Here is a 23,491-nt window from a genome sequence, read left to right as displayed (position 1 = left end):
ACACGTCTATCAAACGCCGCTACAATGATTCGATCCAATCAAGCAGTCAACGCTGAGCTGACCCCCAAGATCCCCATCCCCACAAATGCAAATGCCATGCATAAATTCCGGCTGTGCGTCAGATCCCAAGCCTCGGTGAACAGCTGCAACGCAACCGACGCCATAATGCCAGCTATATCACAGTGCGTCAGCATGCCATCTCCCTAACCTAAGACGTTCCCAGGACCCGGAATGTACTCACCAGTAACAGCAAACATCCCCCCATAAACCCCCTCCCCAGGTTGCATATCCCCACTCCCCGCCAGCCTAAACCAGAGCGCCGCAACCCCCGCACCAAGCGGCTGACTCGCGCCCCCAAGCAAACTGCTCCAGAACATGGCCTTCCACCTGCTGTTGATGGCCAGGTACAGCGGCAGCGCCATGGCGAAGCCCTCGGTGATGTTGTGGATGAAGAGCGCGAGGAAGACGGCGAAGCCGAGTTTGGGGTTCGCGTGGTTCGTCGCGTAGGTTATGAAGCCTTCGGGCAGCTTGTGCAAAGCGATTGCTATGGAGGTTTGCAGGCCGATGGAGAGGAAGGCGTTTGTGGGGACGTGGTGGTGGTGGGGCTGGTTGCCATGGCCCTCGTGATAGTCATCGTGGTGGTGCTCGTGGCCATCCTGGTGCCCATGCTCATGCTCGTCCTGGTATTCCGGCTGGATCGAGGGCGCACTGGCGGTTTTGAATAGTTCGGCGTTGGGGCTGCCGCTGAGCGTGCCGGAGCTGGGCGGCGACGTAGTCCCATAAGCCCGAGTTTCAGACCGCACGGGAACAAATGGCGCCTCCTCTTCCACATCTGGGAGTAGCGGCTGGCGCTCACCGGGGAAAGTTTGCGAATACGGCGCCGTGACGCTCCTCATCAGGCCGGGCTGCCGTGGCTGAAACGACGGTGGGATTTTGGTACCACCACGGGCCGATACATTCTTGAAGCAGTCCTGGCCGCACGGATCAGAGTAGCCGAAGCACTGGCCGTTCTCGTCACACTTGTGTTGGGTTCCAGATACTATCTTCGACATAGTGGCGGTCAGCTGATGATGCAGAGATGGACGGCGAGCGAGGCCGTGGCGTTCTGCCCTTCGAGCTTCCTGACCACTAACGGCGTCGAGTAGATGCTGCTGCGCCTCATTTGCACCATGCGTCGGTAAGCCAACGCCAGGTCGCAGTGGCTCGCCTCTCCAACGCTGAGGCTTCGGTTCGGGCCTTGGATGGCCGTTCTTTCCGTGGTGTTCCTCGTGACTAGCTTCTTCTTCGTCGTGAGAGTGATCGCAGTCTACAATGTGTGATGGCATGTAATGGTGTAATATCCGGGAAAGGAATTGGATGCCAACCACGCCGGCCAGGAAGCAGCCTATTAAGGTCCATGCGGCCGCCTTGGGCGAGAAGCCGGCTTTTTCCAAGGAGCTCTTCGACGACGGCAGCATGCTGTACAAGGACGAGAAAAGCTTGGTTGGCGGAGTGAGTATGAGGCATACGGCACAGAGTGTTGTAGAAGCTCACCATGACCCCAAAACTAAGACTGAGAGAAGAGGATAAGAAGGGATTGCTGTCCTGTATCCTGAAGTTCCTCTTGCCAGGTACGAGGCGTACGAGGACATCCACACATATGATCGAAGCTGTTACCGTCAGTCCTGACTCGGTGCACTGCTATCGAGACAGTGCTAAGTACCTCCTAGAATGCAAGCTGGAGCCATGGAGTCAGCTACGAACCGAACAGCGTATGGATTCTTCTTACCGAGACCGCTGGCAGCAGTCATTATCCAGCCTCGGGTGTCATTTTCGAGCACCATATTGCTGAGGGCCCAATGCGGATCAAGCTGCTGGGTTTAATGTGGCTGCCCGAGGCGATTACTCTATCTCCCGATGATGTCACAATGAACAGCCTAGATTTTCAAGAATGGGAGGACAGGAGATTTGGTGCAAGAGGCTATTCATATGCTGTGTTCATACATCAAGGGAGATATCAGCAAAGACATGTGTCAAAACACGATGAAGCAGAAGGTGCTATGTATGGAAGTGCGAATTGTCCCGCGCTTTGTCGCCGTGTCGCAAAAACGTGTCGACGATCTCAAAGCCGGGAACTTGCCGCACCTCTAGCCTGAAACGGCATGCCGGTTTTCCGCTGAGCCGCATCTCACAATCCAATATCAGCTTATATGCAAGATGCAGGTTTGCCCTGCTTAGGTACAGACTAGGCTTGGGAAAAAGAGGGTTGAGTCCAGCTTGCTAGCCAGACGTTCAACCTACCAAGGAGGGCTTTATTTCGCTACTTGCTCTTTTTGTTCATCAAGTCGTTCGGATGAGCTAACTATAAAACGACGAAATCTTTGAAAATGCCCGCGACCCCTGAGTTCATGTCTTCTCAGAAACATGTCGTTGTCGCTGGGTAAAACACCAGTCTATTCCAGGGGCAAGAGACTTGTTCAGGGCTGACTCTCGTGAAGCGCCGGCGTCATTGGATTGCAGACAGCGCTCTCCCTTCTTGAGGCCGGGTATACTGTCACCATCGTGGCGAAACACTACCCCGGAGATGAATCCATCGAGTACACGTCACCATGGTAATGCCGCTTTCGTTGTTCACACACTTCACAACTCCGCCGGTTCACTGCGTCCTTCCAGTTCATCGAGTTCTGTCTGTGGTATTGTTTCCTTACTTGAGATAACCTCGGGTTATCAGGGATGATGTAGATGGGTCACTTATAAGGGCTGGGTATAGACTGATGTCAACATTACTCTATTCCAGGGGCGGCGCGCAGTGGCGAACTCATGCAACTCCCGATACACCAGAGCAATGTCAATGGGATATCGAAAGCTACCGTTTCTGGATGGAAATCATTGACAAAGAAGAGAAAGACGGATCACAGGCTTCTGCTCCGAAGTCGGGTCTAGGCGTACGCACCACCTTTAGATCCTTTGAAGTTTCCCGGCAGCATTGTCTCCCTTAGCTTAGTTTAGCTGTGTAAGTGTATGACGCTTACTGTATTCACGAACTACCCAGAGATTTCAACATGTCTTCGGCTGGTAAACCTCCATCCCCTTCATCTCTACGTCCTTGCGCGGTCCGCATCTAAGACAACTCACCAGGACTTCACCCAGATCCGAGACTATGCATAATGGAGCTCAATCCGTTTGGTGGTCGCCTTACGTGCGAGACTTTTATTTCGTTCGAACTTGCAAGGCGGCACCAGCCTTCTCTCAACAGTCAACGAGACTCGCGTCCTACACGAGCATCTCCATCAACGTACCTCGATACCTTCAATACCTTCTCAACCGGGCTACTTCCCTCGGCGCCCGCATCATCCGCGCCTCTCTCCCGACCGATGCCAGCATCAGCGGAGCAGTTCTCGCTGCCGAGACCGTGGTCGCCAACGAGACGCCCAATAGCGTGTCCATTTTAGCATTCATCAACGCCACAGGCATCGGCGCACTCAAGCTTGTCCCAGACGGAAATGTCTTCCCCATCCGCGGCCAGACGGTGCTGGTGAAGGGACTTGCGCCGCAGATGCGAAGCTTCGAAGACGCCAATCCCGCACCGCCAGCTAGGGCCTCAATTTCTTACATCATACCACGGCCAGGGACGAACACGACTATCCTCGGTGGCACTAAAGTGGCTGGGGACTGGCGCGCTGAGTCTGACGAGGAGATTACGAAAGACATCTTGAAGAGGTGCAGAGGGATGGCCCCAGAGTTGTTGAATGGTGATGCAAGCAGAGATGAGGGGTTTGAGGTCCTTGCTGTCAACGTGGGACTCAGGCCGGGCAGGAAGGGTGGGGCTAGAGTGGAGATTGAGGAAGTGGAGACAGAGAGGGGAGTCAGGATTGTGTGTCATGAGTACGGGCATGCGGGTGCTGGGTACCAGAATTCCATTGGGAGCGCAAAGAAGGTTATCCGGCTGCTTGAGGAGTACTTCGATAGGAGATGTGCGAAGGCGGAGGACCCAAAACTGTAGACGATGTCCACAACATCGTATCAGTTTCTCTGCTTAGAACGATCATATACACACGTGCACATAGTAGTATGGTCTATCTCGCTGCCTTTTTCATGGCACACCTGATGCCTCAGGCCCGAGGCCGAACTTTGGAGCCAAATCTGCCAAGGCCGTTTGCCTCAAGCACAAAGCGACGGCGGCCGCGGCGCCGCTGTGGTTGCGAACAATGACCAGCTCGACCACTGATCAACTATCAACTCCACCCCAGCCTTATATAGAAGGTCTACTCAATCATAGACTCGCGCTATCACTTTTCCCGTCGGACCCCTTGACCTCAACTATACCGGTGTGTCCCAATCGCATGCGCTCAAATGTCTGGCCGCTTCGTCAGGGCCTCAAAGTACCGTAAGCCACGGATCAGTCCAATTGCTCCAAGGGCTTACAGCTGATGCGCCGACTTAGGGCACGTCTTTGGACGGTCGACGAAGAAGGTGAGCTCTCGAGCCACTTATCCGTCGAGCCAGCAGTCAGCTAAAGCGAGCCTTCCCAGGAACAATGCTACGATAACCTGCGCATCTCCAAGAACGCCTGGGATACAAACCTGACCAAGGTCGGCTCCAACGGAAGATTAATACTGCATAGGACGGTATTGACAGTTAGGGCAGGCGAATCCACAATACATCTCCGTCAATTGGGAAGCCAGCGGTGGAGGCGCATTCGCCGTCATACCCATCAACGAGCGCGGACGATTACCTGAGCAGATACCACTGTTCCGCGGCCACACTGCAGCAGTCCTTGACACTGACTGGAGTCCATTCGACGACTCGCTGGTAGCTTCTGGCTCCGACGATGGCAAGGTCTTCATATGGAAAGTGCCGGATGGGTTCACGCTATACACCGATGCCGAGGAGCCTACAGACGTAGCGCCCGTCTCAAGGCTGACCGGACATTCGAGGAAAGTGGGCCATGTGCTGTTCAATCCAGCCGCGGAGAATATCCTCGCCAGCTCGTCCGGCGACTACACGATTAAGCTGTGGGATGTCGAGACAGGCTCCTCGAAGCTGCAGCTCAGACACGCGGACATTGTGCAGTCTCTTTCATGGAATGCTACAGGAACGCAGCTAGTCACCACCTGCCGAGACAAGAAGCTCCGCGTGTGGGACGTCAGGCAAGAGAAGCCGGCGCATGAGGTGCCGGGACACTCGGGTGCAAAGAACAGCCGTGCAGTATGGATGGGCGAGCATGATAAGATAGCTACAACCGGGTTCTCGAGGATGAGCGATCGGCAACTTGGTCTCTGGGACGCGCGATCACCGAAGGAACCGATTGGCGGCTTCACCATCCTCGATCAAATCTCTGGCGTCTGTATGCCTTTCTGGGACGACGGCACGCAAATGCTGTACCTCGCCGGCAAAGGGTGAGCCTCCTTTCCATACTGTCTTCCTCCTTTCCGCGCAACTGCTAGGGGTAGACCATCTAACACACCTGCAGTGACGGCAACATCCGCTACTACGAATTCTCACAGGACAAGTTTGAGTACCTCTCAGAATACAAATCCGCCGATCCACAGCGCGGCATCGCCTTCCTGCCAAAACGCGGTGTGAACGTGCACGACAACGAAGTCATGCGCTGCTTCAAGACCGTCAATGACACCTTCATTGAGCCCATCTCCTTCATCGTCCCACGGCGCGCCGAGGTTTTCCAAGAGGACATATACCCACCGACGACAGGCACCACGCCTGCTGTGAGCGCCGCGGAGTGGTTCGATGGCAAAGACGGATATCCGCCGAAGATCTCGCTCGAGAGTGTCTATGAGGGGGAGGAGCCGGTGGAAGTAGCGGTGGACAGGAAAGAGACAGCACAGCCTGAACCGGCAGTGCCTGAACCGGAACCGGAGCCAGTCAAGCTAGCCGCGGCCCCTGTACCTTCGCCCGCACCGGCGCAGGCATCAGCTTCAAGAGGTCCACCACCCTCAGTGAAAGACAACAAAGCCTCCCTCTCATCCATGGCCTCTAAATTCGCCGACGAGGACGAGGACTCTTCCGAATCCGAGACCTCATCCTTCGAGGAAATCCCTAAGCCTGTTGAACGACCCCTCGCAGGCCGCATGGAACAAAAGACCAGAGGACCCGAGATGGCCAGAGCGTCTACCACAGACGCATCTACCGACCGAACAACAAGTCCAACACTAGCCAAGAGGATGGAAGAGAAGACAATGGGACCAGCTATCTCGACCGCGCTCCAGCCATCCGCAAAAATCGACCCCGAACCCTCGTCTCCACCCGCGGACATCAAACCAACTCCCTCCATATCCCACGCGCCAACTTCGTCGGTCTCTTCGATAGCTAACGGATCAGCGTCAACAGGCGCGCGCTCTGCAAGCGGCGCTGCGGCAGGCGCAGCAGCCGGCCTAAAAGACTACCTCCAGGATATCAAGAACATGCTCGAAGCCCAGAACAAGACCATGTCGGGTCAGAGCGAGCAGATTGCGCAGCTGACGGCTGAGGTCGGGGTGTTGAAGACTCAGCTCAGAGGCTCTCGAGAGGGGGGAAGTGAGAAGGATGAGAGGATTCGGCAGCTGGAGTTGGAGCTTGAGGAGGCGAGGTCGTAGGGGGAGGGGGGAAGGGGGAAGGGGGTGGAGGGATGGGGGCTGGAGCGAGTGGGCACGCGGATGACAAGGTTCATGGAAAAGTCTACCGGAGAATTCTGGCTAGAGAAGCTGGTTGACTGTAAACTTACTGCAGGCAGATGGGTAGCGAGCGGGCCCTTGGACATCTTCAATCATTCACACTTCTTGCTATATCTGCAGCGATCACAATGATGAATCGACAAGCAACGTTGCAAGAGAGCCGGCAACGATCAAGCCATGGAGCGCAGAGCGTACGGCGTGCCATCAATTAGTTTCGGTATTGATGCTGCTAAACACAGCAGAGAGCCGTCCTATCAAGCACCACCGACCACGACGCTGAGCCGATCAACAAGTCCATGGTCCATGGCGTCACGTGCGAAGTGTCACGTGCGAGGTGTCACGTGCGAAGTGTCCCGCTCGCTGCGGAGGCCAGCGCTCCCAATCAGCTCCACCAACCCACCAAGTATCATGTACATCGCCACCCTCCATCCCGCAATGGCTCCATCACTTCGGATCGCCCTTCTCCAGCTTCATGAGCCCGTGCTCCTGAACCTGACCGTCCCAACCCCGATCAGAGCCCATGGACGACCCGTTCCAAGACCTCCTCCGCAACCCTCCCCCCGCCTTCGACCATGATACCGCACCCCCTTACCTGTACAAACCGCAAACCCTCCCCATCCTTCCCGCTCCTGCCTCTGCAACACGCACAGCAGCCCCAGAAACACCAGGCGCATCAAACGATGACCTCCCACCAACCTACACCCCCCTCGACGACGCCGCGACAACCTTTGCCCTGCACGCGCCGCTGATCTACACCATCTCCTCCTCCTCGCACACCCCGCGTTACCAGCTCTCGGTGCTCACCACCAAGTCTGGGAAGCCGTACCAGTTGCGCATCCGAAGGCTGCTCGCGACAGAGAGTCGGCGCCTGTCGCTCGCAAGGAGCTACAGCGCGCCGGGGTATGTTGAGTCGGCTGCCCATGTTTCACCGGTCCCACCAGCCTCGAGGGGCTCGCCGGTCTCGCCAGGCCCCAGCCGCGGCAGCATAGCCAGCATAAGCGGCCGTCGCGACAGCGCCGTCGCATACGACAACGAAGGCACCCTCTACGAAGCCAAAAACGTCTCCGCGCTTGGCGGCTGGGCCGGCACCAGCGTAGCCGCCGGGATCGAGATCCGTGGGTGTCGCGCCTCCACTCTCCCGGGCCTCATACGGCTCGAAAAGGGCTCCTCGCTCACGGCAGGGAAATGGTGGAAGTTTTGGCACCTGACGCGGAATAAAGCGAATGATAGCCTGCGAGAAGAGAATGAGCGGAAGATGCAGAAGTATGGGTACCATGCCGACGAGGAATGGAACCGGGAGCTGCTGTATAGGGCGAAGGCGGGGAAGGGGGAGGTGGAGTGGGCGGGGGGAAATGGGAGGGTGGTGGCGGTGGAGTGTGGGGAGGCGTTTAGGATCTTGGGACAGTTGGATGGCGGGATGCGGGATTTGTTGGTTGCGTGTTGGGCGGCGAGATGTTGGTCGTTGGGGGAGATGAAGTGGGGAGGTGCTGGATGAGGGTTGTGGAGGGGTTTGGGCGGTTTTGCTCGTTTTTGCAGGGCGATTTGTTGGTCGCGAGATGTCACAGTGACAATCTGCAGTGGGCTCGGGAACGTTGAGATTAGGGAGGAGTTTGATCGACGTATCGTGGATGGCGCGAACATGGATGCAATACTCAGTGGTTATAAGCTCGACTCCCCAATGCAGTTGTCCACCATTGATCGACAGTGGCTCCCAGCACCGACAAACGTACGAACCACAGCAAGCATCTACTCCAAACTTATCAACCAGCTATTATGTATTCTCTTCTCTCCTATGCAACACTACCACCACCCACCCCCAGCTCCCCACAGATACTTATAACGATAAATCAACGATGGCCGCAAAACAAGCAGTAGCGCCTGATAAGGCTTGGTATCGAGGAGAAGGAGAAAGACTAGGAATGAGCAAAGAGAAAAAGGGAAGGGGGCACAGATGATCCAAAGACACCCGCAATGCTAGCCAAGAAACGAAGCATATGCAACTTCTTCTCTTCTGTGGATGATAGCAGCGAACAAGAAAAAGAAAAAGCAATGTAGACAAAACGCCCGTTTCTCCGTCTTGGCCTCACGCCCCGCTCTTATTCTACGATCCGGGTTGACCGGGCTTGCTGTACAAGTACATCTCTGCGCGCTGAGTGAGAGTGGCTCCTACGCGCGGTGCTCGAAGCTTGCGTAACAACTCGATGTGAGGATGGATCCATTGATGAGCCGGTCCTCCGAGAGTCGAGCTGCGTGCGACAATACGTATTAGAATGATTAAACAGTGTGTTCCGAGTCCGGCAATCTCAACAGAATCAGCCGCAATCGGCGCCGGCGAGGCAAGTTCTACGCTATAAGCCGACGTCGAGTACCAGGCTTACGTCGCTGACTTGAGGTCCGGCCAGGTCTTCGAGTACTGGGATGAGGTCGAGAAGTTCATTGTCGTGGGCATCGGAGAACCAACTGCTGATGGGTACGGCATGCTGGGGATGGAAGATGTACGATGTTGGAGAGTTGTCGATGATGATGGTTTCCCGGAGGTCACGTCCCACTTGCGAGAGATCCTGGAAGGTGTCAGATAACACATTGCGACTGCACCGCGGGTACGTTTACCTTGACATAGTTGCCTTGGTGATTGTAACAGCTCTCTCGGAACAGACGATGATGTACCACACCATGGATGTCTAGCTGATCGAGAAGTGGATCGCCATACTGCGAGGGTGATTAGCGGATGAACGAGGAGTTGTAAGAGCAGTCTTACCTTCGACACCGATGCTGTAAAGACCACAACCTCGTACAGCTCGCCGACACGCTTCATGAAAGCGTCTACGCCTGGTCGTTTGATAACGTACACGTTGTGATACTGTCCTTCTATCTCGACGGGTATGGTGAAGTCTGCCTGGTGCAAGATCTAAATCACGTGTTAGGTGGATAAACAAGGCATTTGTCGATCGAGGTATTACCTTGAAGCTGCTGTGCACCAGAGTCTCATCTAAATCCAACACCAAACATTTCTTGCCCTTAAATTCTGGCCGTATGGGCGGTAGGAGCCACTTCTGGGTTTCCGGGGGTGTGACGGCAACAGATGTATCTTGAGTCCAAGGTGTCGTTGCTACTGCTGCCATACCGGTCTGGGCTTGGCGTTCTGCAAGTGGTGGAGGTGGAGGCAAGTCAACTTTGGGAGGTCCAGCTTCCCTTTGAGCTGCATCACCTGACGTCGTGTCCGTCGCTGCAGGGACCTCACTTGCTGCGAGCGGGAGCGAGGGTCCAGAATCGGTCATTTCGATATCCGTATCTGTCTGTGCTTGCTGGGGCGTCCGGTCCGATATCACCTGCTCTTCTGCTGGTGTCATGACTGGAGTCGGTGCTTGAACGGTGACTTGTGGGGGAAGGACTGCAGAGGTTGTATCTAAACGGCCTGGCTGGTTCGGGAGAGGTGGTAGTGGCTGGTCATACGGTCTCTTTTCATCGGAATGTCCAGCAGGAGCGGTAATAGTAACAGCTGATGGAATCTCCGCGGTCGACCTGATCATCGTCACGTCACCTTGTGACGGCGTTTGCGCCGCCTTCTTTTCTGAAATTGCTCCTGTGTTTTGATAGACTGGTTCGCTGCTTTTCTCGTCCACGGGTTCTTTTGAATCGGCAGTACTCGATTCTGCCGCGCTAACATCCTGCTTCTTAGAAGGGCCAGGTTGTGTATTACGAGTCGGTTGTATCCTGGCGGTCCTCGACGCTTCTGAGGTATCCTCCTGGCCAACCTGATTACCGTGTTCTGGAACTCCACAGCAATTCAAAAATGCTAGGAAACGAGAGACGCGCTTCTTCTTTGGCTTCGTTTGTGTGGTGGCTGTTGATGGGCCAGCTGCCGGTGCGGCCCCCAAGCCTTTCTCTGACGTGGCAGGGGGCACCTGCTGAGACCGCTTGCTACTGGTGGTGCTGCCAGCCCTCCTCTTGCCCGTTAAGCTGCGTCGGGACCCACGCCCTATGCTGTCCGATCTCCCGCTCACTGTTGCTCCGCTTAAGCCTGTACCGGCAGGCGCAGGGTCATTGCTGGCTGAAGTGGACGATTGCGGGATGTTCAGGTGATCGGATGTTGGTCCGACAGAAGGTCCACCTGTGGGATTGTTCGACGAACTCCCCTGGTGTGGTGCTTGCGAGCCTGACGCATAAGCTGTGGAAGGCCCGGCGGCGTTCTTGGACAGGACTAGGATAACGACACTGATTAGTCACTGCACGGGAAGACGTATACCCACAACGCCATCGCTGCCATTGAGCGAAGGGGGCGGGCAGAACAAAGCAAGACGACCTACATGCGCCGCCAGACTGGATCGCTGATGTCGCGTTGATGTCGGCGATGCCCTTGTCGGCGGTGGGTGGACGTCCTGTTTGGTCTCCGGGCGGCTGGGCGGGCTCGAGGCTCATGTGGGGCGACGAGAGCCTCTGTTCGCGTGGTGAGGCGCAATGGACGGGACTCTAGGATGGAAAGCGTGGGAAGAGGTCGATGGCGGAGCTCCTTGCTTCGTCGCGTGGTGATCCCGTCGGCCTCGTGTGGCCAAGCCAATTACCCTGAAAGGTTCCAAATGGGGCAGTCCGCGCCCGGACGTCGGTCGGCAGCAGCGGTGCTCGGGAGCGAGCGAGCGAGCTGGAGCCTGGAGCGGTTGCTCGACGGAGCCGGCTGGTGGTAGAGGATGATGGAAGCCGTGGTGAGAAGCGCGATATAGCGACAGAGAGGCCGACGTCAAGGGCTGGGTGAGCTTTGGGGGGGTGTGGAGGTTCGCAGATGGCAGAGGGCAGAGGGCAGAGGGCAGAGGTGCCAGTGCGCGGATGAGGCTGGGAATCCCGCCAAGCGCGCTGCAAGCGAAATGAACCAGAAGTCACTCGAGTCCTCTTACCTTGCGGCGATGGCAGCCAGCCCACGAAAAGGCGAAAGAGCGGATCTGATCTGACTGACCACTGCCGCTTCTCCGTCCCAGAGTGCCAGTCAGTTGCACCGGTGGTCGAGTAGCTGCAGAGTGGCCAGATGTCCAGAATCCACCGTTCCTGGTGCAGCTGTCAACTGCACAAAAACGTTCTAGCGCAAGCAGATGCGCACACGGCAGGGCAAGCAGGAGATGCAAGTGCGGCAGAGGAGGCCTGAAGGGGAACAAAGAGGCGGCGTCTGTGGCTTTTTGCTGATTTTAGCTGCCGCTCTTCGCAGCCTTCCTGCACTGCCGTTTTCCATGCGTGATGGGTTTTGTCACAAACAACTAGTAGGTACCTAGGTAGGCAGCAAACCCGCCGCAACGGCATAGCAACAGCACCTGGCGTGTTCGATGCAATGCTTCTTGAACTCCGATCACGAATTCGGTCGAGCCACCCGGCAATCGTCAACCGTCAACCGTCAGCATGCGCCGGGCGGCTCCTTAGGGAACATGGAAGGTCTTGGAGCAGGCCATCACATCCGCTTGGCGCTTAGCGCGGTCACAGGGAACAGAGGCGTCCTCGGCCAAGGGACCCCCTTCGCATCTTTTGGCCTATGGACAGCTCCAAAGCTGCCATTCATGTCCGTCCAGCCTTGTTTTGGAAGACAAAGACGGCGGCGGCGCTGAGTTCGAGAGCCGAGCTGGTGGTTGTAATGGGGTCACCAGCCGTCCTGGGAGCACACGCTGCGGGCTCCTGAAGTCATTCATAAACACAGATATGTGATGTACCTAGCATGTAGTAAGCATTGGACGAACGACAGCACGTATTTAAGACGTTTCTCGCCCACCACGCGCTTATGTATATAGCGGCCGCTTGACTTCCAGAACCCATGCTACAAGGTCTATCCAAGGAGAGTTCCCTTGATGTCCACAATCTTTTTCAGGTTCTTCATCCAAACAACCGCCCTCTATCCAAGTCATTGTGCTTCTGCCACGAGGATTGTCCCTTCTGTTATGCATCTGCCAGTCCTCTTCGCCTCCCACCCTATCCATCGCCATTTCGACTCGCGGCTTCTCGTACGCGCTGAGTTTACGTTTACAATAATGTCAATACTTAGCATTTGCATTGCACGAGGCGGCGCGGTAGTGTTAAACTCCGCTGAAGATAGTACTTATGCGCTGGACGTTGTTATCGGTATGGACTTTGTCGGGGAGCTGACTGCTGCGAGTCTCAGGACCTCGCTTGCCATGAGTCCGAAGACGAGCCGAAGGTAAAGTAGTCAATACTTGGTGCTGTCAATCCTTACTCTTGAAAAGGAGGACTCAACGCTTGCCTCGACGGTGGCTTTATCGGAATCGTCGCGAACGTAGCCGTGCAGATCCTCCCTGGAGATGCGTTGTAGTACCTCCTAAGCGGTCGGATGCTTGCGCAGGCTGAAGAAGATTAGGCCAGCGTTGATGACGAACACTCCGCATTCGAGAGCTATTCGGAAGTAAAAAATATCGCTGTAGAGGCGCCGCCGGAGGATTAGAACACGCTAGCCGCGTGGCTTGGTGGTTTGCCTGTAGAACGCAGCCCTCTCGGACCTCTTGCCAGAGTTGGTAGTTTGGTCAAGCATCGGGCGAGCTTTTATGTACTAACGAAGTTTTCTAGGCACATGAACACACCCCTGAAACTCGTGGGCGGCAGTTGTATAAAAGTGTGTTTAGATGAAGCGAAGCCACGGGGATACTTGTTGTATGATGACCATCCTGGAGCCGATCCAGGCATTGCAATTGATTGAAGCTACTCTAGAGCCTCAACCCCCAAGTGAGGCTCGTCCAAACGCCCGTCACCAGCCCCCTGACAGCTGCTTGCGTGCGGCCCCAGCCCTGAGCCCAGCCTCGCTGTCGCCATTGATCACGACCACGTGTAAAGCTGCCCTTCCCCGGCATATGAACGGTGGAGGAGTACAGCAACACTCAGTCCGTAGAGACGGGGCGGCAGCACAGACTTCACACGATTGAGCCTAAAGCGATCGCCAGTGAGCCTTATTGCGCCTCCATGCCGTTTACTATAGAAAATGCCCGTCAAAGACCAGGGGATGTCGTTGGCCTTCACATGCTGCGCACAAGCCGCATCGTCATCCCGTTTGGGTGGGAAGCCTTCACACAACACACACGACGCGCACAACGCACAACGCACCAGGCGCCGAACACAACCTTCGCCCCTCCCCATGCACGGCAGGATATATTGGGAGTAGGTGGTCGCTCCGCCCATGGCTGACAGCAACCTCCGACGAAGCAGCCGCAACTTCACAAACACCGCACACCCATGGCATCATCCGAGGAGCCCACGGCGAACGGCGACGGCAGTCCTCGCAAATCTCCACGCAACAGCAAGGGCTGGGATGGCAAACTCAGGCTCGAAAAGAAGGCGCTCATAACCAATCCAGAGGCGCTGTCGGATCCGGAGTACTCGGATGAGGATGCACCGCCTGTGGAGCAGATCGCGGCGGATGAAGGTGTGTCTCCCCGGTGGCACCAGCCCTTCACCGGCAGAAACAAGAATGGCACCACTGACAGCGGGTGGTACGCAGACTTGCTGGAGGAAGAGCCTGAAGATACGGATGCACGTGCCCTATGTCAAAGAGGACGGCAGTACCGCATAATCATGGGTTATCTGACAGACCGTATATAGGAGATCGACCTCGTACACTGCCGGATAGCGTCAATACCCGCGCTGAAACTCGAACGGTTCAAGCAGCTTCAGGTCCGTATGATCCAGCAATCCCACGCGACCAGCATCCTCTGTAGCCGGGAAAGCTGAAGAGTTTGCACCACTAGAAAATATGCCTCCGCCAGAACCAGATCAGCAGTATCGAGCTACCCGGCAGCCTGGGCCCGAAGCTGAAAGAGCTCGACCTCTACGACAACCTCATCTCGCACATCAACGGCCTTGACGACCTCACAGAGCTCACAAGCCTGGACCTAAGCTTCAACAAGATCAAACACATCAAGCGGGTCAACCACCTCAAAAAGCTGAAGCACCTCTACTTCGTACAGAACAAGATCTCCACAATCGAAGGTCTCGACGGTCTCAGTGACCTCGAAGAGCTTGAACTGGGCGCAAACCGTATACGAGTGCGTCCCGCGCCCCCTCTCTTCTCCAACACCAGCTAAGCCCGCCCATCCTTAGACAATAGAAAACCTGGAAACTCTCACCTCCCTCGAAAAGCTCTGGCTCGCCAAAAACAAAATCAGCACCCTCGGAAACCTAACTCCCCTCACCTCCCTCAAAATCCTCTCCATCCAAGCAAACCGACTAACCGCCATAACCGGCCTCGAGACCCTGACCTCGCTGGAACAACTCCACATATCCCACAACGCCCTCACATCCCTTTCCGGCCTCTCCACCCTCGTAAACCTGCGCACCCTTGACATCTCCAACAACCCGCTCACGCATCTCACCGGCCTCTCCGCCTGCGTGCACCTCGAAGAGCTGTGGGCGGGCTACTGCCAGTTTTCCGATTTCGGCGAGGTTGAGCACGAGCTAGGGGATAAGGAGGAGCTGGAGACTGTTTACTTTGAGGGGAATCCGTTGCAGACGAGGCAGCCGGCGTTGTATAGGAATAAGGTTCGTTTGGCACTGCCGAGGATCAGGCAGATCGATGCTAGTGAGTGCCCTTTTCCTTTCCTCGTTCGGTGCAGTGGTGTTGGGGACGAGGAGAGAGCGATGCTGACAGTGATATAGCGTTCGTGAGGGTGGATTAGGCGGGTGGGACGGGCCGAGGAACGGGGTGCTTTGGGGGTCTAGGTTTGTAGAGAAGACGTAGAGGGGTGATTCATTTGGGTTCGAATGGGGCAATCCTACATCTGGGGCAGCTGCAAGGCATGCGTGTACGATGTGTAGCGGAGCATATTCGGCAGATCCGGGTTAGCATTGTGTGCATCACGGCAAGGGTTTGAAAATCACGGGGTATTCGAATAAATTAATGCTCGCATATAAACAACATTGATAGTACCACACTCCAGCGATGGTTCGCCGCCGTCCTGGCAGACGGGGTCTCTCATGTCAAGTTCTTGCTCACGCGGCCTGAACATGCTCCTCTCTCCAAGCGGCCCTTAGCATGCTGGTCGCGACAGCGACTTAGTAGATCTAGCGTTACGGCGTTTCGGTTACTGATATTTGGGGCACTGAGTTTCGACTGAGCTGAACTTGTGGTTTATTCTGGGGGCGAACAATTAAAAAGGATCTCATGCCTAAAGGATGACAGGATGAAGAGGTGATCAGAAGGCCACCGCTTCGGCGGATTAATTACCTAAGATATGCTTGAGCTACAATCTATGTCTATGTTGTCCAGCTCTAGATCGTATCCGTGAAACAAACTGCGGCAACGACATACTACATCCCTCTCCGTCTCCACCACGGCCCGTCACTCGCTCAACCCTCATATGCTGATCCCTCGGCTCCAAACCGTCCTCCGGCCCTCTGTAGGTCGTCCCGGCGAACCCACGTGATGATCCGCCGAAACCACAACCAGCGGGAAGTATCCTACATTGCAAGCGGTGATCAACCCGAGTTGGGGGATGCACGAGGCTGAGATGACGTTCTGACTAGGCGGGCTGTGAGTATTAGAGCCCTGCTACACGTATCAGCACCATAATAATCGGTTCCAACATATGATGCCGGAGGTCAGATGTGAGAAGTTCGATCATGTGTTGCAAACGGTACTATGTTGCAAAGTCCACGGTGCCGGGAACACCGACACAACTCCGTAACCCTAATAACGGTTCAAAGCAGGCCGTGATGTCAAGATTGGTGCAACACCGTACCATTTGCAGTTCTCAGTCAGACACATCATCTCAGCGCGCTCTTATACTCATCCACTTAGAGGAAAGCGAACAAGCAATGAAGCTGAGAGCGCTGCGGAGTGCAACTGAGGCAGCTCCGTCGGTCTAGGGCGCGAATTGATACGGTTGCGATATGGAAAGAACGCAGCGCCATCCCTGATCGAACACCCAGATGACAATTGAGAAAGAGGACATTTGATACAGCGGCAGTGGACTGAGGCGACCGATGTGGAAAATGTTCGACCTACGTGGAGATATACCAGCGGGTGGGTTAGGTTGGCTGAACCAATGTCAAAGTGGTGATCTCTAATCACGCCTTCGTGAATGATGCTACATCCCAGAGACGACGAGTTGCGTACCCTTGCTTCATCTTGGGCGTAGGGCGACTTCGTCGAGCTAAACATTGATGTGGCGGCTTCAGGTTTCACGCGCCAAATACCTCAAGAGCCGCGATGAGTATCAGTGCTCCTGCCCCGCAGGTGGCGACGGGACATCGTTTGCGACTGCATGATGGATATCCTCGTAGGTAAAGCCGAGCGGTCCTCATTCAGGACTTTTAGCGGCGGCCGCAGCTGCAGCCGCCTCGCGCTTCCTTGCCAAGTATCTCTCTTTGGCGCTGCTGATATCCGCTTCCGTTTTCCTGCTCTTGCTCGCCTGCTCTATTTGCCTCTGTTTTTCTGCCTCTTCATCCGCCTTCCTTTTTACTGCCTGCGCCATCTGCGTTTCCATCATTCTCCCCTGGCGCTCAGCCTGTGCTCTCCTGCTTGCCACATCGTACTGATACGTCTGCTTGGACGCAGTATCTTTTGAAGAGCTTGAGTTAGTAACGGCCGCCGACTTGGGTTTAGGCGCGATATTCAAGCCTGCGGAGAGGAGCTGCCGCTTGTCCGCAACCTCCCCCTCGTCGTTGATAAAAACGTTCCTCCCCTTCGCGTTCAGCTCCCGAGCAAGCTCCAGATCACTCTTCTCCTTCTCGACATCCTCCGCCGCCTGCTTACCCGCCGGTCGAGCCTGCGCAGCCAACTCCATTGCCTCCTGATGCCGCTTCTCCTCTTCCTCCATGATCTTCTTATAGAAACCCTGCATACCCATACTTCGCTTCTTCTTCGCCTCCTCTTCCTCCCTGATCTTTTCTTCCTCTTCCATCCGCCTGATCTCCTCCTGTTGCTGTTTGTACGCGCTAGTAACGAACTTCTCCTTGTCGGCGAACTCGTCGCCTTCGGCCTCTCGTTCGCGCTGCAACAACTTCTCTTTTGCGCGCAGCTGGTCCCGCTTCCGGACCTCAGCACTGGCCAGCAAAGACTCCATATATTTGGGTTTCCTTTCAGCGGCATCAGCACGTGCAGCAGCCTTCCTGGCCGCGTCTTTCGCATGTAGTGCATCGTAAGCTGCGTCGTAGTCGTATATGGAAGGGTCTAAGGCTTCGGCTTCCTGCTGGTGCTTCTTCTGGCTCTGGAGGGTGGAGAGATCGCCATATTGCGAGGGACCGAGGTCTTTAGCTTTGGAATTAGGCTTGAGCACAGGTTTGATGGTGCCGTTGATCTGCTCTGATGGTTTTGAGGGGGCATCTTCGTCGAACCTACTGATTTCCGCGGCGCCATTGCTTGCGGGAGCGTAGGTTTCGGGCTCCGAGTCGTCGTCACCGAAGACAGGCTTCTTTAAGGGTGTTTTTGGACGTGATGGACCTCCTGAGGGTTTTTTCGCGATGTTGAGGCCGTATTTGAGAGTCGCCATCCTGCTGACTGTGGCGAAGAGGGCGTCGTGCCTGGTAAGGTGGAGGATTTGATGGAGACGGCGGGAGAGCTTCAGCTTTCCCGCCGGTGGAACTTCGGGCGCTCGTGAGACGTCACTTGCACGTGCTGCGCGCGACTGGTTGCAACACTCAGCAAACCTCCAGCAAACCTCCAGCAAACCTCCGATGGCTATTGAGCTTGGGCGAAGGCATGATGGCTTCAACAGATGGCGCCGGAGTCGTAGACGCGGAGTTTCCCGTACACGATAATAACAGCCCAAAAAGCACCAAGTTCCGCTTCAAGAAACGCTCCAGATCCGCTGAGCAGTCGGAATCGCACCCACATAGCAAGCGCCAACGGGTTCATCGCCGTGATCACGACCGAGACTCGAGACACCGTCGGCGAGATCGTGGCAAGGCTCATAAGTTTTCCAGCACCGGCATCCCAGACGACCCTTCTCTCTACGACGATATTTTCGCCGCCAACACCCGCTCCTCTCAATATCTCGACCCCGATCAGGCATTCCGAGAAAGCCTCTTCGACGCGCTCGCCGACGACGAAGGCGCTGCATACTGGGAAGGCGTCTACGGCCAACCAATTCACACCTACCCTTATCCCGCATCCAAGCCCGGCCCGGACGGCGAGCTCGAGCGCATGAACGAGGACGAGTATGCCGAATATGTGCGCAGCAAGATGTGGGAGAAGACGCACCAGCATGTCATCGAGGAGAGGGAGCGAAGGGAGAATGCGAGACAGCGGCAGAAGGCGTGGCAGGAGCAAACGAGGAGGATGGAGGATGATCGGGATGCGTTTGAGAGGCAGGTCGAGGAGAGCTTGCAGAGGGGTGAGAGAAGGAAGAAGGCGAAGAGGCTGAGGGAGGCTTGGGTGAAGTATTGTCAGGGCTGGGAAGAGCTGAAGGACCGGATAGCACGGCGTGGTGGAGAGACCGAGGGAAAGAGAGTACCTACTAGAGATCTGATACCGTGGCCGGTTGAGACGGGCGGGTGGAAAGATGTGGAGAAGGAGGATGTAGAGAGTTTTCTGAGGGATGCTCCGCCTCCAGAACTGGATCAAACTGCGTTGCTGAAGGCGGAGAGGGTCAGGTGGCACCCAGATAAGATGCAGCAGCGCTTTGGCGGGCAACAGCTTGATGCCGATGCTATGAAATCGGTTACAGCCGTCTTTCAAGTCATTGATAGAATGTGGACTGAAGCAAAAGATAAGCAATAACTAGACGATCGACCTTCCATCCGTGACTGTGAATGAGCGCGTCTGGCTCCGCGTCGTCTCTCGCCATGATCAAGCTTTCCAGATCCGAAATTACCAAGGTCAAGCCCATCGGGGATGGTTTGAATGCATTCTATAATGCATTTGAGTCATCATGCGAGGATTTCAGGCTCTCAACGTCCATGAATGGAGTTCACCGGGTAGACATCGAAGGTAACGTACATTACGCTGCTGCGGACTCTTTCTGACGTAGATAGTAGTCCTCAAAAATCACGTACTGATCTTGTATTGGCATTGCTGAGCCTCCCGGCGTCTCGTTTGTTGCTGTGTAGTACCAGTCGTGGAACCCTCTATAGCGAGCTGTCAAGATTCACCTTAGTTGTCAGTTTCGATTACTTTGACAGGCAGTCACCCTGGGATGCCAAAGGATGAGCCGCTCTTACAGCGTTCTTTATCTCACAAGGAATCCGTGTCAGCCCAATCAGTGCTTGGATAAGGATATGCGAAGCTTAACTGCCGATCGTTAAGTTCGTAGCTGCCAACTTGTCAAGTTCCTTGCCACACAGCCTTGCTCGACCATTCTTTGTAGCTGCTCCCTCCAAGAAACTCTTCCAGATCTCCCTCCTCGCGTCAAGACCCAAAGCGCGATACTTCACAATAAGGTGTATTCTACTCTGCATCGCGTCATCAAAGTCGTTCACTCGGTTTGTGAGGAACATGATGCCCTCGTAGTACTCAAGCCTGTGCAAGAACACAATAACAAGGGCATTGTGAAGGCTGCACACGAGGCGTGACCAGTGTTGCCAAGAGATCGATTAGACTCGAGCTGACCCTGAATCGATCTTTCCAGCTCGACTATGGATTACTCCACGCTTATCACATGCCGTCCAGCTAGCTATTTAAAGTTAAAAAGATCACGAGTCTTGGTGCGGGGTACTTATAGAAAAATAAAAACATAGGGGTTATAACTTCCAGAGCCTTCCGTACGCTAAGATATTAGGTGCTGTAGTTTAGAAGCTCTAGGTCTATATCGGAAGCCCCGGATCTACGTCGGAAGCCCTAGATAAAGCTAGCTAGTAGGGTTATAGATTGAATCCATAGTCGATCTAATCAATCCGCTCTAGATTGATTGGATTCACTCTAGATTCAATCGAACTTTTGGCAACACTGGGCGTGACGAGAAGCAGGAAGCGCTAGATTGTATTGTTGGTCACAGACGAAAAGGTGGTGCGATATAAATATGGAAAACTGAGGCAGCTCATGGATGAGAGATGTCGGAAACGATTATGCCTCTGAGGAAGGCTACTAGTTATACGGTATCAGTAGCTGTACGCGTGGGTAACGATGCCTTGAGGGATTGCATAGTCGTGGCTTCTCCTTATTTGTAGGGGCAAGTTGGTAAGGTAGCTGAGCGTTAATAGTAGACACGGGTTGGGTTTGGTAACATCTATGAAGCAGTATATCGAGAGGAACCAGGCAATAGATGAGCTCTGCGCTAAAGGAAGGAGTTTAGGAGGTTGGTATCTCTTGCGTTTTACTAAAGGAAAAAGAACCGGAGAGAGTGCAAGGCGTCCGGTAGTTCCTTTAGCCTCGTTCGTTGCCCTACTTATGAAGTACTTTAGGCGTTGAGCGTATGAACATTCGGAAGCTAAGGCGCTAAGCTGGAGAGAGTGGTGGGGTTCGGTCCAGTCCTCTCGTCTCGACCTGTCCCACTCACTCCATTCTTTCAGACTCAAAAAGCGGTAACTGAATGGTGACACAACACCTGAAAAATTGTGTCACAACCCGAGGACCCTGTCATATATCGAATGGCCAGATTGCCCTTAAATCTCCTTCGTCTTTGATTGGCTCATCAGCGTCGGGATTCTCGTTGGTCAAAACAGCTTGCAACATCCCGTTGAACATTTCCCTGTGGGCCGACTCTGTCGCTCCCCAGTCCTCTGGAGGGACCCATCCATCGGATGCAGTATTAAGCAAGCTTGAGAGATTCTGTCTCAGATCATGTGCCGCCTCAAAGCTCTTGTATTCCTTCTGATGAACGGCTAATTCTTCAGGCGTGGGTATAGGAAATGGACACGAACCCGCAAAACCCAGCTCCTTCCAGCGGTGCGAGGTTTCAATTAGTTCATGGCGTAAAGCCACAGTGCCATCCTTCCACGTCCTGTAGCAGTAGCGAAACGGCCGGAACAGAGCTTCATCCATCAATCTAGGGCCAGACAGCTTCGGGACAAGGAATCGAGTGTAAATGTCAAATGCCTTCACGCATCGCTCGCTATTAGGCTCAAATCGATGCTCGAGCGAGGGGTGAGTAACGGGTCTTGCAAAGTCTGGTACTTCGTCTGCATACCAGAACGCTGGCTCAATACTAGACGACTGCCAATCGATGATACCTGTAATAACAGCAGGATCGTTATCCGAAACGAATATATTTCTTTTGTGTAGATCAGGGTGGAGTAACGTCGGTGTAGCCGCGTCCCGGATTCGAGGGTCTTCGGACATTCTCCTTATAACAGCGCGACAGGATTCCAGGAGGCGAAGGTGCGCCTGAACGGTTCCTTGATAGTGCGGTCGGTTCTGAACCACAGGATCGACCGGTGGGATCCTGGAAAGACCGGTATCAATGAGACCGTCACAATACCCAGTAAGATCAGACCCTGAAGTGATTTGTAAGTGATTCGTTTGTGCCGAAGTAGACCAAGATCACGAAGACTTACACGGTCCCCGATTGGGTTTTGTGTTGTGGTAATATCTAGATTCGCCAACATTGCAATTCCAGTACATAGCTCCGCAGTGGGGACCGACGCAGAATTTTTGGTTCAAAGGCTGCTTGGAAGCAGAGTTGAGCGGGGCATCGACAAAATACAAGCTCCCGTAAGCTGGAAATTTAAGGTCTACCATTTCTATGACCTTCTGATAGATAGCGTCTATACATCTGACTTGCTGGTCGCCAGTCATAACTGGCCATCTCTGGTGCAATTGAACACCGGCGGTGGGTTCCATAATGATGTATTCGCTACCAACGGCGTTTGAAGCATCATCGCTCCAGTCGAGGATTTTCGGTATAGGGATGCTGGTATTGGCTTGCACTAAGACGCGCACAATAGTTAGCGGCTGCACTGTACTTCTATCGAGTGTGTTGATTTGGACTCACAATATTTGATAGTGGCGACTTCGGAATTGGTGGTCAATCTGGGCGGTCCTACCAGCGCGAAGGGTAGCCTCGCCACGACACGTTCTGCACTGTCAGTGGTGAAAATAAAGACCCTGTTGAAAGCCCCTTCTTTCTTATCGTAAGTCGCAATGGAAACAGCTCCAGGACATAGTTCGATAACCCTCCGGCAGAGCGCGTCGAAGTCAAACGTAACATAGCGCGAGTCACGCTCCAGCTTGTCGCGACGAAGCCATCGGCCGCTCGTGTAAACGTGAGGATCAAGGCCTGCATCCCTGTTAGTGCACTGATATGACGAAAACAAACGGGGCGGGTTTCGGAGAATGGCGCTCACAACCTGCTGGTATCGAGCCCATTTCCTGCTCTGTAGAGTGGAACCGTGCGTGATGGATTGACGGCCTACAAGCTTTCGACCGATGTAGAGGAAGACACCAGCTTTTGTCTGTAGAAAATGTACGAAAGAATGCAAGCTGCGTCCGGAATGAACGGGGCACCAAGCAACTAGCTATCCACGGCGCGCAACCTAGTATGGTACGAGTCATAAAAGTTCTTCCCCTAGAGGCAGTAAGCGGTATAAAGGCTTGATCGAAGTTATTCTTATAGGCATTAGAAGAAGCATGGAGTCGGTGTTTATATTAGTATCGCGCTATTAAGGGTCTAGTATTCTTAAGAGCATAATATAATCTTACTAAATAATATTATTTCTTATCTTATTAACTATATCTTAGCACTACTCTCTTCTTCTAAGCTAGGATTCTAACTTTCTCTACTAATAAATTTTTTTTCTATCTCTAAATACTTTAAAGATAAAAAAAAATTCCTCTTAGAGCCTCTTAGAGTACTCCGAGGGCTTCGAGGCTCCGAGTAACTCTTACTTCTTATAAGACCCTTATAAGAGTCTCTAAGCTCTTACTAAGCTCCTAGAATACTAAGCTATACTAAGTCTTACTTACTAAGTATTAAAAAACTATAAAGAAAAGC

The 23,491-nt window shown here is 54.3% G+C and overlaps 10 protein-coding genes across 10 annotated transcripts; 6 read left to right on the top strand and 4 right to left on the bottom strand.

Moving 5' to 3' along the window:
* Nucleotides 1-38: 38 nt before the first annotated feature.
* Nucleotides 39-1,823, bottom strand: W97_03589 (uncharacterized protein; the record flags this gene model as incomplete). The annotated part of the gene is made up of 5 exons (XM_007781485.1): nt 39-172; nt 242-832; nt 941-1,478; nt 1,534-1,664; nt 1,769-1,823. 5 exons carry the CDS (start codon nt 1,821-1,823, stop codon nt 39-41), a joined length of 1,449 nt encoding a protein of 482 aa, XP_007779675.1.
* A 543-nt stretch (nt 1,824-2,366) lies between these two features.
* Nucleotides 2,367-2,595, top strand: W97_03588 (uncharacterized protein; the record flags this gene model as incomplete). The annotated part of the gene is made up of 2 exons (XM_007781484.1): nt 2,367-2,419; nt 2,478-2,595. The coding sequence occupies 2 exons, from the start codon at nt 2,367-2,369 to the stop codon at nt 2,593-2,595; spliced, it is 171 nt and encodes a 56-aa protein (XP_007779674.1).
* A 544-nt stretch (nt 2,596-3,139) lies between these two features.
* On the top strand, nt 3,140-3,982 carry W97_03587 (uncharacterized protein; the record flags this gene model as incomplete). The annotated part of the gene is made up of 1 exon (XM_007781483.1): nt 3,140-3,982. The coding sequence occupies one exon, from the start codon at nt 3,140-3,142 to the stop codon at nt 3,980-3,982; it is 843 nt and encodes a 280-aa protein (XP_007779673.1).
* Nucleotides 3,983-4,332: 350 nt separating this feature from the next.
* On the top strand, nt 4,333-6,572 carry W97_03586 (uncharacterized protein; the record flags this gene model as incomplete). Its single annotated transcript, XM_007781482.1, has 5 exons — nt 4,333-4,366; nt 4,424-4,452; nt 4,512-4,571; nt 4,627-5,378; nt 5,453-6,572. 5 exons carry the CDS (start codon nt 4,333-4,335, stop codon nt 6,570-6,572), a joined length of 1,995 nt encoding a protein of 664 aa, XP_007779672.1.
* A 598-nt stretch (nt 6,573-7,170) lies between these two features.
* On the top strand, nt 7,171-8,145 carry W97_03585 (uncharacterized protein; the record flags this gene model as incomplete). Its single annotated transcript, XM_007781481.1, has 1 exon — nt 7,171-8,145. The coding sequence occupies one exon, from the start codon at nt 7,171-7,173 to the stop codon at nt 8,143-8,145; it is 975 nt and encodes a 324-aa protein (XP_007779671.1).
* An 853-nt stretch (nt 8,146-8,998) lies between these two features.
* W97_03584 (uncharacterized protein) lies at nt 8,999-11,069 on the bottom strand (the record flags this gene model as incomplete). The annotated part of the gene is made up of 5 exons (XM_007781480.1): nt 8,999-9,211; nt 9,261-9,359; nt 9,409-9,558; nt 9,611-10,851; nt 10,958-11,069. 5 exons carry the CDS (start codon nt 11,067-11,069, stop codon nt 8,999-9,001), a joined length of 1,815 nt encoding a protein of 604 aa, XP_007779670.1.
* Nucleotides 11,070-13,862: 2,793 nt separating this feature from the next.
* W97_03583 (uncharacterized protein) lies at nt 13,863-15,281 on the top strand (the record flags this gene model as incomplete). Its single annotated transcript, XM_007781479.1, has 4 exons — nt 13,863-14,205; nt 14,257-14,300; nt 14,375-14,671; nt 14,727-15,281. The coding sequence occupies 4 exons, from the start codon at nt 13,863-13,865 to the stop codon at nt 15,279-15,281; spliced, it is 1,239 nt and encodes a 412-aa protein (XP_007779669.1).
* A 1,643-nt stretch (nt 15,282-16,924) lies between these two features.
* W97_03582 (uncharacterized protein) lies at nt 16,925-18,115 on the bottom strand (the record flags this gene model as incomplete). Its single annotated transcript, XM_007781478.1, has 1 exon — nt 16,925-18,115. The coding sequence occupies one exon, from the start codon at nt 18,113-18,115 to the stop codon at nt 16,925-16,927; it is 1,191 nt and encodes a 396-aa protein (XP_007779668.1).
* A 212-nt stretch (nt 18,116-18,327) lies between these two features.
* Nucleotides 18,328-19,344, top strand: W97_03581 (uncharacterized protein; the record flags this gene model as incomplete). Its single annotated transcript, XM_007781477.1, has 1 exon — nt 18,328-19,344. The coding sequence occupies one exon, from the start codon at nt 18,328-18,330 to the stop codon at nt 19,342-19,344; it is 1,017 nt and encodes a 338-aa protein (XP_007779667.1).
* Nucleotides 19,345-21,138: 1,794 nt separating this feature from the next.
* On the bottom strand, nt 21,139-22,777 carry W97_03580 (uncharacterized protein; the record flags this gene model as incomplete). The annotated part of the gene is made up of 3 exons (XM_007781476.1): nt 21,139-21,995; nt 22,056-22,427; nt 22,493-22,777. Coding segments are annotated over 3 exons (1,514 nt in total), but the record flags the coding sequence as incomplete, so codon positions are not given.
* Nucleotides 22,778-23,491: the final 714 nt, after the last annotated feature.

Source organism: Coniosporium apollinis (assembly GCF_000281105.1).
Source record: "Coniosporium apollinis CBS 100218 chromosome Unknown supercont1.15, whole genome shotgun sequence".
Taxonomy (NCBI): domain Eukaryota; kingdom Fungi; phylum Ascomycota; class Dothideomycetes; genus Coniosporium; species Coniosporium apollinis.
Note: the sequence above shows the minus strand (reverse complement) of the source record. Positions and strands in the feature narration are given on the sequence as shown.